Below are 13,358 nucleotides of genomic sequence, written 5' to 3'. Positions count from 1 at the left end.
GTCCTCCGCACCTGCAGCTGCTGCAAAGTATTTTGAAGTATCAAGATTAGGCTAAGTTTCCCTCGTAGTTATTCCATTTCATGTAGCTAAGCACTTTGCCCCAGTAATGCTGGATGCTTAGCGAGTTTCAAGCTCCGCTCGCTCTTTCCTTCGTTGTACTGTGCCACCCAGAATCACACAACATCGCGGCTTGGCTGTGAAGACGCCACAGGACATGACTATGGAGCTCGAACACAAGCGTTCTCAGAGCGGAGAGGCGGACCGTAGCGAACTTTCTGGTGTTTATTACTTCGCGGTCCCTGTGCAGCAGTTGATGCCTTCCAATCTGCTTATCCACAACCTCCACCTCGATCGGCATCCTTCTATTGCTACAGGCATTATATAAAAACCCGGAAACAATGTCTTCCGAACTTCACAGTCAGTCTCAGGCAGTTACCCAAAATTTTAGCTCTGACATCTCTCTTAGACTCTGCCAATGACGAGCCTAGAAGCCAAGTGGTCGATCAGGCGCCTGCTCCAGCAATCACACCTACGGCGCCAACAGATGCTATCCAAGAGCTTTCACGGAGCATGACAGATTCTACACAGATTGCCAAGGATGATACCATGGTCACTATCAATAGTGCCGACCCACTGGATCTTGGCAAGCACCGCCGATCAAACCTGACCCAGGCACAGATGAAGGCAGATTACCCTCAGGCCAACAAGAAGCGCATGAAGGTATGTAGTGTTTATCATGCTATCTAAGTGTAGCTAACCAAAATAGAAATTCTACACAAGGCAGAACCAACTGATTGACCAGTTCCTCCAGAGTGGAGATGAGGAGCGTTTGGCCGCATTAGATACTGTCGAGAACGGACCGAAAGTGAGGTTCGCTGTGAACGCTTCCTTCGTTGTCAACTTTCTCCTTTTCATCATCCAGATGTACGCCGCGATCTCTACAGGGTCTCTGTCTCTGTTTGCAACCGCAGCAGATGCTTTCATGGATCTTGTGTCGTCGTGCGTCATGCTGGTCACCAGTAGGATGGCAGCACGGCCAAGCATTTACAAGTATCCCGTCGGTCGTACCAGGATAGAGACCATCGGAATCATTATGTTCTGCTGTTTGATGACTACCGTTGCTATTCAGCTGATTATTGAGTCTGGGAGAGCATTAGGTGCTGGTGCTAGGGATTCCGAGGAGCTTCACATTATACCTATCGCATTCGTGGCAACAGCTAGTGAGTAAAGCATACTGACAATCCTTTCAACTGTACTAAACATATTAGTCTTCGCGAAGGGCTCGCTATGTGTTTACTGCTTCATCTACCGTCGCTACCCTTCAGTACATGTCTTCTTCATTGACCACCGCAATGACATCGTCGTCAACGCCTTCGGTCTTGCCATGTCTATTGTTGGAAGCCGTGTCGTCTGGTACGTCGATCCTATCGGTGCTATCTTGATCGGTCTCTTGATCCTTGTCTCCTGGGCCGCGAACGCATTCGACCACGTCTGGCTTCTTGTTGGCAAGTCGGCACCAAAGGAATTCTTGGCCAAGCTGGCATACTTGGTAGTCACACATGACAATCGCATCGAGAAGATCGATACTGTAGGTTCTCTTGTGTTGTAAACTTGTTGGTAGCTGCTAAGTCCTCCACAGTGCCGCGCCTACCACGCTGGGCAGAAGTACTACGTCGAAGTCGACATCGTCATGGACGAGAGCTTGCCCCTCAAGGTCACTCACGACGTTAGCCAAACCCTGCAGCGTAAGCTCGAGGGTCTCGCGGATGTGGAACGAGCCTACGTCCATGTCGATTACGAGAACGAACACGACATCAAGGAGGAGCATAAGCCGCTCTACGAAGTAACACAGCAGCGATCGATCAAAGAGCGTGTCAAAAGCCTGAAATCTGTTTTCAAGAAGGGTACCACAACTTGAAAGTCACTTCCTCCCAAACGGCGCGTCAGCGACGCTCAACTAAGATGAAGCTCTGCTGGCAAGTCCTCGCTTCTCAAATAATGCTTGATTTCTAGTTAGTTCGTGCCGACGGAGGCATTCACAGATACCCAGCGCGGTCCAAGACTGGCAGCTTTAGAATGTATGAAAACGATTGACTCTATTGACTATTTCCTGTGCCACCTCTCTATCGTACCAGACGACACACTTCAGACTAGTGCATAATCGATCTGCACTTCACTTTGTTTGTCGCGTCCCATTTCATAATTAAACAAGCAAATCACGCTCCGCAGCTACCTTCTTCACTTCGCCATGCTATATATCTCATGAGGAAGGCTTTCAGTGAGTTAATTGTTATACTGTGTATATATTTCAAAAGATTCGTTGTAATTCCATCGTTCAGACCGCGTCATGGCATACAGCCTGAGGTGGCTGGCTTAAGTCGCTGGGTGAGTGATTGGCGCGATCTGAACGATATTTTTGGGCACCGCGAGGTTGTAGGTTCGATTCTAGTGTAGGCATGTTTTTTTGCTTGCTTGATGATGACACTCGCGACGCTACGTGGCTTAGGTGAAGGCGGCCGTGGCACTCCGTCGCCCACAACAACAGCTGTCTCATAGCCTGCGTCGCATTCATCATCATCCGTTATGACCAACACGACTAACAGCAAGACCATGTATTTGGTATACAATGGTGTGGTTTACGCAGCTACTATCCGCGCCAATATGACGCACGACGAGATCTATGCCGCCCTCCGAGCCACTGTCTACAACGTCGTGGAGCCCTCCCACATCATCGTCTCCGACCAAGAACGTGGCGAAAAGGTGCATCTGGACTACAACATCCTGCGTGGCAATCGCCTATATACCATCACGCTGTCTGACGAATTCAGCCACGGCGTGGACTCCAACTCAACCGGGTCCAAGAAGATCGCGGAGAACCTCGAAATCACCATGCAGCAATGGGCACTCGCTGACGCAGCTCATATTTTCCCTCAAGATCTAGCGCCCCGCACACCGGACTCCGGTGGCAGGCTGCCGCACATCTACAGCAGCTTCGACACAGCACCACTTGACCCTTGCACATGGCCACGTTCATTCACCGAGAGTCTCCGCAAGCTCAGTTGGCGTTCGCAAGGTCACCACGACAGGGCTTTGCAGTGGCTGTATGCTGAGGTGGCACTGAGGCACGGCAGGGATGATGTCGGTGAGCGTGACGACCTTGCTGTGAAGCAGGTCATGAAGGGCGATATCGAGGGTGTCGTGCGTAAGTGGGACGCACAGCTGGAGTCAATGCGTGCTACTCAGGAGCTGGCGGCACAAGCGATTAAGAATGTGCAAAAGATTCAAGAAAATGTTGTGTTCAGTCATGGGCTACTGGAGGCGTTGCCAAAGATCGAGGACGAGCCGACGTACCAGATGGGAATGGCATTCAGTATTGCGCAGAGATAGAGGCATTGCTGTTTCCTTTGCCGAATATGTTCTATTCTGACAAGTCAGTGCCGGTAGTCATCAGGTGGGATTGCAAATCAATAACAAAATAAACCTGCTTTCGCTTTCACTTTCACCTTCGCCCTCACTGTCGCAGCATAATAGAATCTCGCCATCAAGAAAAATTTGAAGACACCTCAACCCAACCACCAACCACACAATGTCTTACATGCTAGAATTCCCCCCCGGACCTCCTCTTCCGCAAAGTATCGACTCGCCGCCATATGTCGTCTTCGCCATAAATGGCACCGACGTCACGCCTTCGCTCCCTCCGCGTATCCCGCTGAAACTGGTCCTCCATTTCGCGCCCGCACTGCAGAAATGGGTCTTGCCCACTCCAGAACCTGCCTACCTCCCTCCCGATGCTGTACGACAAGATCTGCAGACACCACAAATCGGTATCGATGTCCAGGCTCGCATCGAAACAGTTGGCCTAGTTTGGGTCATCACGTGCATGCTGCAGCGCAGCGGCCGCACAGCGCCATTTAATACACTCAGCCTGCACCCTGACCTCGACACCTCGCTGGCTATACACGACGCCTGGCTCGCGCTGGGGTTGCCGCGTGCAGGACTCGACGCCCTGCACACGCATCTCCACGTGCAACTCATGATGCGCGTGTCGCCGGTAAGCTTGTGGGATGTACAAATGATATGGCACACGTTTCCGCATAACTCGCAGATAGTGAGGGCGATGGGAATCAACTTCATCGAGGGGCTCATCAACCAAGAGTACAAGTTGGAAACATCTCTTGCGATACTGGCATGGATGCGTTCTACGCCGGAGTTGACTGCGTTTCTGAAGTACATCCAGGATGCGGTGCCAAAGTTCGCGGAGTACGCGTTTGAGGAGGGTCAGCCGGCAGAGTCGAAGGAGATGGCTGACATAGGCTACCAGACAGTCGGCAAGGCTGCGAGCAAGGCGGCCAGCAAGGCAGCCAGCAAGGCAGCCAAAGCAGCAGCTGCTCAAGAAGAAGTCATGGTAGGTATCATGGAGCGAGGCACGACAAAGATAGTCAGTCTCCAAGAGAGGCGAGATCGCGAGGCGAGCGACTATGTGGCGATGCAGGAGCGACTGCGAAGGACAAAGAGCGACAACAGTCTAAGGTCAGTTGATACAGCCATCGAGGACTCGCAGCAAACAGAGAGTAAAGGAAAAGAGGAGGCATCGGTCAACGATGATATGGATGATCCCGGTAACTACTCCGGAGGATCGTTCAGTGACGAGCTCACCAAATCTCTAGAAGCGATTCGGCTAAAGCGCGAGGCTCGTCGCCTGAAGAGGAGCCCTTCGACCAAAGGTTTGGCTGAAGCACTATCAGCACTAAACCTGCAGCAACAGGATGCTGAGAACGTACCCGCCGTCAGGAAGCGTGATCTGCGACGTCGCCGGTCTTCCAGCATTGCCACGACTGGCATGGAACCTGATCTCACCATAGCCGGACTGCAGGGAAGGATTCAGGTTCTGAAGGATAAGCAGACCAAGTTGGCGGCCCAGACCCGGCGGGACACAGACAACGATGGCGGTGAGCCTGAGACGCAGGTCGGTCAATCAGAATAAACACAGGGATGGGCCATGAATATGAATGTCCAAAAGCAACGATGTCCAGCGATGTGGAACTTGGAGCCTATTGGAAGGCTGATTAATTGGCCGTGAGACCACAGGTTATCACGCATTTTTGTGAACAGAACGGAGTACTCTTTGTCAATGCGACAGCTTCGCACCTAGGTATCATGAAATGAAAGAAATACACAAAACGCTTACATGCAACTGCAAAACCCCCAGCACTACTTCAGCCGCACCCAAACTTCACCACCCCGCCCTTCCATCCGCATCCTGGCGTGCAGGCGACCGCAACAAAGGGCGACATTTCCTATTCGGTAGAAGTTGTGGCCGAAAGTTGTAGAGAAGCTGACGGCTGCCTAACCGGAGCGGCGCCCACGGAACGCGCGCTCCCGTGCCAGCGCGTAAACGCGTCTTCTTGGCGTGAATACATAAAGCGGGGTACGCTGACTGCACATTCCTAGAGAACAAAGTCGCGCGTCAATTATCAGAATCTCGCGTTCTAAAGCAGTACCTACATCTAACCCACAATACCAAGAGTTCCTCAAGTTCAATCACTCCTTTCATCACAACACTCACCATGGGCCTCTCACGCCACCCCACCCTTCCCTACATATCTACCTTCTTCGGCACCATCTGCCTTGGCTTCGGGATAACCTACATGCTATATCCACGTATAGGCTACTCGCTGTACGGCTTCACATCCTCGCCCACCAACGCGCTCGACTGGGCGGTCATGGAGCGCGTCATGGTCCTGTACGGCGCCAAGGATGTCTTCATCGCGGCGGCGATCTACAGTTCGACGTGGTTTGGGACGCGCAGGAGCGCAGGGCTAATTATGTTGGCGGCGGGATTTTGTGCCGGGGTGGATGGGTATGTGGTCAAGGGAGAGGCGGGGACGAATGAGTGGAACCACTGGGGGTATGGGGGGATAATGGGGATTGTGGGGATGGTGATGGCGGGAGTAGTTGGATGAGATGGGGTGTATTTGTGCTGATTGGCTTTGTATGGGCTATGTACGTAGCTACTTGCGCTGGGCCTTGCGGTCAGCACTCAGGATCAAGTTTATGAGTCGCTTGCATATCCATCCTCATAGAAAACTTCCCGTTCGGCAAAGACGCGCAGTGCTTCGTCGACGTCTGCAAGGTTGGTCGTGCGCATGTCCATCCTCCACTCTTGGATCGGGCTTGGTTGGACAGGATGGCTGTCGTTCTCGGCGTCATAGGCGTAGAGCTCCAGACGTGGTCCAAAGAACAGCATACCATGACCTTGCCTGATCTTGCCCAGTACACCAAGGGAGTCACTGAGCACGTCGCCACGGTGATTGACGTTGTCTCGGGACCAGCGCTGAAACGTAGAAAGGTTATCGAGGATGATGACAAGAGATGTGTGCGTGCGGTATGTCATCACTTCCACATCCTCGCGCACCTCTGGAACAAGTTTCTTGACGACGAAGCTGATTATGTTCTCGGGCGCAATGAAATGCCAGGGTGCACGGTAGGAGAAATGCGTGTTGTTCGTTCTAAACGCACGTTTCTGGTGCTATATTGGAGGGTCGTCTGGATCAGAATCGGACTCGCCATCCTGTTTGAGTAGGAAATTGACGCCTTTGGCGGCATATGTTCCAAAAGTTGCTGGCTCCACGACGTAGCCTTGTGACTCAGGATAATGACGCTGGAGCAGGGCGAGGGCGAGGTTTTTGGCGTGCAGCATATGTTCGGAGGTCTCGTCAATGGGAAGCACATAGCTTGTATGGTAGGCGTCGTACAAAGTCTGCAAACGATTGTCGAGAGGCGAGAGAAGCGCCAAGTCTGGAGTGACCTGCCCGTCGACAAGCGGTTCATGCGGCGTTGCGATCGTACGTTCGGCGCTGTCCATAAATCTGGTACCGAATTCTCCTGCCGACACTACATCCGAGGTATTAGCTGAGGCAGAGTCGAAGGACTTGTCAACGCTCGGGCGCATGGTAGGGGTTGTGCTGGCGTAAGCTTCGTCTATTCCGACTTCGAAAGGTAGGCTGCGCAGTTCCGTCGGTAAGGACATGATCGAACTGTTTAAGAGGCTTGCTACGGCTTGCTTGACAGTATCAAACGCGGTGATGTTTGGGTAGTATTTCGAGTGGGGTGTTTGTATAGCAACTGCTGAAGTCGATGGAGACCACAAGCCGTCCGTGCTCAGAAGCCGCAGGTGAAGGTGGCTTGTCACAATTTGCGAAGCGCTGTTGTTGCCTGGCTCTAAATCTGCGCGACAAACCAAGTACAGGAGCTGCTCATTACCGCTCCAGACCCTGCCCCGTGCCGATTAGGCGATGCTTCGCCATCGGAGTCGGCTTCAGCATGTACTGGCAGTAAAACGGAGACCTTGCGAGTTCAGTCTTGCATGATTGTGTCTGCGTCTGCCTCGACCGCCACCGGTTGAATCTCACCCTCACCGGTGTCGTCACCCTCGCCCTTCTTAGCCTGCGCCTTGGCCTTCTTCTTGACCTTCTTCTCTCTGTTGCGCCTGGTCCTCTTCTCACGCTCGGCGGCCTCCTTCTCTGCAGCAAGCTTGATCCGTTCTTCCTGCTTGTCCTTGCTGGCCTGCTTCTTTTTCCTCAGCGCGATTCGCGCCTTCTTGCCCTTCCGTGTCCGCTTGTGGTCTTTCCCCTCGACCGTAGCCAGCATGGGTGGGTGCCCTACGAGGACCGCCTTCTTTATGCCGTCCTTTGTGATTGTGCGCACTTTCCACGGCACAGCACAGGCCGGCCACGGCAGCTTCGATAGTTCCATGACGGTGCGCCCATCAATTGCAGAGGCCTGCAGCGCCAGCTCTTCGTCGCTTGTCGGCTCATCGGCAAAGTAGTAGCTCTTTGGCTTCTTCACTAAGAAGCCTGACCCATCTCCCTTGTCCAGGCCGGGCGATGTCAGCCTGACCTTCACGGTCGCAGGCGCAGCGTTGGCTGGTGCAGCGAACAGGCGCAGCTCCGTCTCGTCCTCGTCGCTCTGCACGGCATCCAAGCCGTCGCTGTGCTGCTCGGTGGTCGTGAATGCATATTGGGCGGATACGCGCTGGCGCAAAAGTTCTTCGATGTCTCGGTCTGGCGTCGATCGCGGCGACTGTTCTGGCGATCGAAGCTCGTCGCGATGCACCCTTGTTCGCACATTAGCGGCGCGCAATATCGCAAGGGAGGGTGGCTACTACCGTTTCGCGCTGGGCAGGTCGAACATGGAAGACATGGCTGCAGGCGGCGGCGTCTGCGTCGTCTGAGTCGTGGACAGAGTCTGGGTGGTGTTCTGTGAACGCTGCGCTCGCGTGGGCGATTGTACGTGCGATGCATGGGCCATTGTCAGAATCGTTAGCGCCACGGCTGTAGCCGCGGTGTGCCAGTGAGCCAGGATCGCTGGTCGCTGGCATGCCAGGCATGCGCCGACAAGCGAGGTCCGATAGGAGACCCATCTCGGAAGAATGCAAGACTGGGCGCCCAAATCACCGCGGCTCCCTGTGCTCGCTGCTTGCCAGGAAGAAGCCACGGACCCTGGCGGACATTGATCGAGTGAGGTCGGTGGCGGCGACACATGGTCGCCCTGCTGCCGGGCTCTGGCGTCAATTTAGAATCGAACTGAGCCGCGGTCTAGCCAGACACAGCTGCCGCTTGGCTGCGTCTTAGCAAGAACGGGGCCTAGCGTATCACGGCGCATACAACGGCTGTTGACCGAAATCCGTCGAGGCCATCGTCGATGCCGAAGGATCGCATTCTGACTGGCCTCCACAGGGCACCCACAACAACAGGATCCTGCGCATCGAGTGCTAAGCGACAGCATGGCTCATCCAGGAAGGGATCGTGCGCCGCCGCGGCTCCAAAAGAGCCAGACGCGTCACGCCAACACAGTACAAGTGCCAGGTGCTACCAGTCGAGTTGTTTCCCATCGTTCCGGTTCATTGCTCCGCGGATGCCAGGTACTCACACCGCACAATTGCGGGCAGCGTGCTGAGATTCCGTTCTGTTCCTTGTTTCCCCGCCCCACGCCCGACTGATTTTCCCCGGCGTGCGAGGTGCAGATAATGGTAGTGTGAAGACCGTCAGCCCAAGCAGCATGCCAGTCCTGTCATGGCCCGAGGCGGCCAGAGAGCGCGACCTCCAAAAGTGCGTTGAATGCTACTAGCGCGGGCCGGCGCGCTGTCACTGTGAAGCTGTGAATGCTAACGAGGGGCGCTTTTCACAGATACTACCGCCCATGGCTCGACGCGCAGAGCCTCGTCAACAGCGCTGTCGGCATAGGAGAAAAAGGTCTCAATAAGGCCGGCTACCGCCCAGAAGCCTCGCGCGACAAGAGCTTGACTGCCTTTGCCCAGCTCGCCGCCTTTCGCCTCGATGTGCGCCGCTGCATGGTGTCACTGATCGACTCGAACCGCCAGTACATCCTCGCCGAAGCAACCAAGACGGTCTCGCTGTTCGACACCCAGGCCGAGCGCCCCGAGGACGAGGTCTGGCTGGGCAATGCCGTGCTCAACAAGACCGATGCTGTGTGCTACCACACCTTCTCGTCGACATATACGGCCAAAGAGCGAGATGGCAACAGCTTCACTGCCGAGTGCATGGTTATCCCGGACTGCCGACTGGACCCTCGATTCGCCGACAAGGACTATGTGAAGAACGAACCTGGCGTGCGTTTCTACGCAGGCGTGCCTATCATCACCAAGGCAGGCCACCGCATTGGTGGTACGTGACATGACAGACAGATACTCTGCCAAGCTGACAACAACATAGTCTACGCCGTCTCTGACGAGCGCCCCCGCGATAGCCTCAGCGCCGCCGACATGCGCTTCATGCAGGACGTGGCTGCTGCTGTCATGGAGCACCTTGAGCTTGCCAAGGACAGCGACGACCGAGTCAAGGGCGAGCGCATGGTACGTGGTCTGCAGCAGTTCATCGAACGATCCTCGGTCGCCGACATGCGAGACGAAGCTGGACCCAGGATGTCGACTATGGAACGCCAGACAGAGAACGCACGTCTCCAGACTCTCGAAGAAGACGATGCCTCAGGCACCGGCACTATAACACCCTCCACTGCGACCAAACATGCTCAGCGCAAGGCACATAGCGAGTCGGACACTGCTCGTATTTTTCATAGGGCAGCACGCATCATGCGCCAGTCAACCATGGCAGATGGAGTGGTCTTCTTTGACACATCAGCAGCCGGCATCAAAGGCGGTCTCTACGACGATCCAATGGCAAGTAGCGACGAAAGTGTCACCAACTACACGACCGATTTCGATACCGCCGACTCCACTGCAACATCCAGACGCCGCAGGAGACAGAAAGTTGCGTTCGATACAGAGACCTCAGAAGCCAGAAGCATGCCCTCTGAGGCCGACAGCAAGGTCTGTCCTGTAGCCGGGCTCTCGTTGCGCCAAGGCTTTGCAACCATATCCCAAAAGGACTTTGCATTCAACGAAGCAGCCATGGAACGCTACATCCACCGCTATCCCTATGGCAAATTTTTCAACTACAACGAAGATGGTGCGGGGATCAACTCGAGCGACGAGAAATCCGAACGCTCGGAGACAGATCAATCGGATCGGACAACGACCTCGCCCAACGGTCCCACCAGAAGGAGAAAACGAAGAGAAAGGTTTATCCCTACAGAGTTTCTAAAAGTCCTGCCCAATGTGCGAACACTCATCTTCTTGCCTTTATGGGATCCCTCAACTGAGCGCTGGGTCGCTGGAGGTTTCATCTGGACAACGCAAGCCGGAAGACTGATGAGCCCTGAGAACGAGCTTCCCTACCTCCAGGCCTTTGGCAACAGCATCACGAGTGAAGTGGCACGCCTGAGCGCGCAGAAGGCAGATCGTGCCAAGACAACGTTCATTGCTTCCATTTCCCATGAACTTCGATCCCCTCTTCACGGTATTCTTGGCTCAGTGGAATTCCTTCGTGATACAGTGGCATCTGCGTATCAAGAGTCATTGGTAACTTCCATCGAGACTTGCGGAAAGACGTTACTGGATACCATCGACCACGTTCTTGACCATGCAAAGATCAACCGGCTGCGTAACACAGCTGCACGGAGAAGACAACGAGGCTCCGAAGGTCGGACGAAGAGGTTGCCATCCGACAATTCTATACTTGGCGTCACAGCCGACTTTGACCTAGCCCAATTGGTCGAGGAAGTTTGTGATACGGTTTGTGCCGGCCACACCTTCCGTCAAACACACCGGATCAATGGGGTCGCTGCAGACGTCGACACCAAACGGAGTAACGTAAGCGGGATCACGAGCGAAGTGGTCCCTACTGCGAATGACGGCAAACTTGTGGTCGGCAAAGACAACGGAGCAGTTATCGTGTCACTGATTGTCGCGCCGTACGTCAACTGGGCCGTTCGCTCTCAACCTGGTGCCCTTCGCAGGATTGTCATGAATCTACTTGGCAACGCCTTGAAGTACACTGACTCAGGTTTCGTTGCCATGAAATTGATGCAATCTGGAAACACGTCAGAACACATCGACTTGTTGTTGACTGTAGAGGATTCTGGTCGGGGCATGTCCTTTGATTTCCAGAATACAAAACTCTTCTCGCCCTTCAGTCAAGAAGATCCGTTTGCATCTGGTACCGGGTTAGGTCTTAGTATTGTTAAGCAGATTGTCGAATCTCTCAAGGGCGAGATTAGTGTCAAGAGTACGGCTAAGGTTGGCACTCAGATTCAGGTCTCTTTGCAATTACCGATTGGCCAAAGCGACACCACCAAGTACAACTCCAGCCTTGTAAACGCCCCAGAGGCGCTCAAAGGAACTTCTGTGAGTATTTTGTGCGAGTGTGACTCGATAGGAGGTCAACGCGGTAAGAAGGTCAAGGAGTCGATGCAGAATGCTTGTCAAGGCTTCAACATGAACATTCTAGACATCTACGACCCAAGCCTTTCGAGTAAGCGGGTGGAATTTCTCCTAACGGACACGCCGTCTCTTGATCGATTGTTACAGGAGTCAACCCCTAATTGGGTCAATGATACCCCCCTCACCGTGGTGTGCGTCTGCACAGACACAGCCGAGAAGACAGCTCTGGAACGGCGGCTGGGCAGGCAGATTGATGCTCTAGGTTGGACAGCGGAGGTTCTTACCCAGCCGTAAGTTCTGTCTTAGCTATGTCTCACGATACTCATGATTAACAAAACGCAGGTGTGGACCCCGCAAACTTGCGCGCACCCTTTTGCAGTGCCAAAAGCGCGCCCACAAGGCTAACCTAGATCGCCAATTAACTCGTTCCATGACCGCTCTTGGGTTACACGACCATCATACTCTTGCTCCTCCTGGTGCCCTAAATGATGACCATCGAAGCCTGAGCGACAGCATCACGGTCCAGTCGCCCCATGAAGACTCGACAGTCACTTCATTTGGGTCACCCTCGCCTCCTCCCGCTCTCCCTTTCTCCTCGATGATCACACCACCTCAAAGCGCGACGCCGTCCTCGCCCGGACCAGGGGAAGCAAACGAGTACTTCAACCCCCGCGTCCTGCTCGTCGACGACAACGCAATCAACCTCAAGCTCCTCGTCGTATTCGCCAAGCGGCAGAAGTTGCGCTACTGCGAAGCCGTCAACGGACTCGACGCATTCGAGTCATTCAAGTCCGAGGCTACCTCCACTACGCCGCCAACACGGCCCTTTGACTTCATCCTAATGGACATCAGTATGCCCATAATGGACGGCCTCGAGAGCACCCGCAATATCCGCAAGTTCGAGAAGGAACACAACCTGCCGCGGAGCCACATCGTGGCCTTGACTGGGTTGGCAAGCGCACAGGATCAGCAGGACGCCCAGGATGCGGGGGTCGATATGTACCTCGTCAAGCCTGTCAAGTTTGCTGACATCAAGAGAGTTTTTGGCACAAAGTGAGTGTTCCGAGCATTCAGTGTCTCGCAAGGATACGTGGAGTATGTAGCTTAGAGAAGGATGCGGAGTGGGGAGGGCGGGTTATTAGTTTTCTGTTTAGCATACTCTTTGGCGTCTCACATCGCATGGTCATGAGCATACACATTGGAGTTGGTGGATCTTGCATTGCAGTCCGGATTTTAGGTGCTTGGGCTGGTGGGGGAGCCGGGGATGCTGGAGCGCGGTCGCACAATACCATCGTTTTGAATTCAAGGTCATCGCTGCATTTGTGTGTAATGATTCGTGCTGATTTCTTTTTGGCTCAGCTTTAGCGGTAACTGGGGAGTGGGTTCATCCACCAGGAGTCTTATATGCACATTCTGTTGTGTTCGATGAAGGCCATGCGTGTCAGTTGACGTGTACCTGAGCACGCTCGTAAGTCTTTCTCTCGCCTCGTGTACAGCTTCCGTGGACAGCTGAAGGTAGTCATCATTCTGGACACTCTTGACAGAAAGTGAACTGGCG

The 13,358-nt window shown here is 54.1% G+C and overlaps 6 protein-coding genes across 6 annotated transcripts; 5 read left to right on the top strand and 1 right to left on the bottom strand.

The window, feature by feature from the left end:
• Positions 1-141: 141 nt before the first annotated feature.
• On the top strand, positions 142-2,092 carry C7974DRAFT_107270 (cation efflux family-domain-containing protein). Its single transcript, XM_046134944.1, has 5 exons — positions 142-417; positions 467-720; positions 767-1,220; positions 1,269-1,588; positions 1,640-2,092. The coding sequence occupies exons 1-5, from the start codon at positions 399-401 to the stop codon at positions 1,916-1,918; spliced, it is 1,326 nt and encodes a 441-aa protein (XP_046001671.1). The 5' UTR covers positions 142-398; the 3' UTR covers positions 1,919-2,092.
• A 491-nt stretch (positions 2,093-2,583) lies between these two features.
• On the top strand, positions 2,584-3,515 carry C7974DRAFT_468987 (uncharacterized protein; the record flags this gene model as incomplete). Its single annotated transcript, XM_046146412.1, has 1 exon — positions 2,584-3,515. One exon carries the CDS (start codon positions 2,584-2,586, stop codon positions 3,385-3,387), a length of 804 nt encoding a protein of 267 aa, XP_046001670.1. The 3' UTR covers positions 3,388-3,515.
• Positions 3,516-3,534: 19 nt separating this feature from the next.
• C7974DRAFT_328219 (uncharacterized protein) lies at positions 3,535-4,255 on the top strand (the record flags this gene model as incomplete). The annotated part of the gene is made up of 1 exon (XM_046139025.1): positions 3,535-4,255. A coding segment is annotated over exon 1 (669 nt), but the record flags the coding sequence as incomplete, so codon positions are not given.
• Positions 4,256-5,567: 1,312 nt separating this feature from the next.
• Positions 5,568-6,311, top strand: C7974DRAFT_431075 (uncharacterized protein; the record flags this gene model as incomplete). Its single annotated transcript, XM_046144749.1, has 2 exons — positions 5,568-5,860; positions 6,275-6,311. 2 exons carry the CDS (start codon positions 5,568-5,570, stop codon positions 6,309-6,311), a joined length of 330 nt encoding a protein of 109 aa, XP_046001668.1.
• Positions 6,312-7,356: 1,045 nt separating this feature from the next.
• C7974DRAFT_409214 (uncharacterized protein) lies at positions 7,357-8,202 on the bottom strand (the record flags this gene model as incomplete). Its single annotated transcript, XM_046143386.1, has 2 exons — positions 7,357-8,116; positions 8,168-8,202. 2 exons carry the CDS (start codon positions 8,200-8,202, stop codon positions 7,357-7,359), a joined length of 795 nt encoding a protein of 264 aa, XP_046001667.1.
• Positions 8,203-8,707: 505 nt separating this feature from the next.
• Positions 8,708-13,226, top strand: C7974DRAFT_385939 (uncharacterized protein). Its single transcript, XM_046141008.1, has 4 exons — positions 8,708-9,110; positions 9,190-9,686; positions 9,735-12,090; positions 12,143-13,226. The coding sequence occupies exons 1-4, from the start codon at positions 9,061-9,063 to the stop codon at positions 12,855-12,857; spliced, it is 3,618 nt and encodes a 1,205-aa protein (XP_046001666.1). The 5' UTR covers positions 8,708-9,060; the 3' UTR covers positions 12,858-13,226.
• Positions 13,227-13,358: the final 132 nt, after the last annotated feature.

Source organism: Boeremia exigua (assembly GCF_020726555.1).
Source record: "Boeremia exigua strain MPI-SDFR-AT-0100 chromosome Unknown C7974scaffold_2, whole genome shotgun sequence".
In the NCBI taxonomy this organism is placed as follows: Eukaryota; Fungi; Ascomycota; class Dothideomycetes; order Pleosporales; family Didymellaceae; genus Boeremia; species Boeremia exigua.
The sequence above is the reverse complement of the archived record's forward strand: the minus strand, read 5'-3'. Positions and strand labels throughout refer to the sequence as shown.

Excerpts from the sequence above, each read along its gene's own strand:
- C7974DRAFT_107270 (XM_046134944.1), top strand. Across the intron at positions 1,221-1,268 it reads CGCATTCGTGGCAACAGCTA|TCTTCGCGAAGGGCTCGCTA; the intron begins GTGAGTAAAGCA and ends TAAACATATTAG. Across the intron at positions 1,589-1,639 it reads GCATCGAGAAGATCGATACT|TGCCGCGCCTACCACGCTGG; the intron begins GTAGGTTCTCTT and ends AGTCCTCCACAG.
- C7974DRAFT_385939 (XM_046141008.1), top strand. The coding sequence starts at position 9,061 with ATGCCAGTCCTGTCATGGCCCGAGGCGGCCAGAGAGCGCGACCTCCAA. Across the intron at positions 9,687-9,734 it reads GGCAGGCCACCGCATTGGTG|TCTACGCCGTCTCTGACGAG; the intron begins GTACGTGACATG and ends ACAACAACATAG. Across the intron at positions 12,091-12,142 it reads GCGGAGGTTCTTACCCAGCC|GTGTGGACCCCGCAAACTTG; the intron begins GTAAGTTCTGTC and ends AACAAAACGCAG.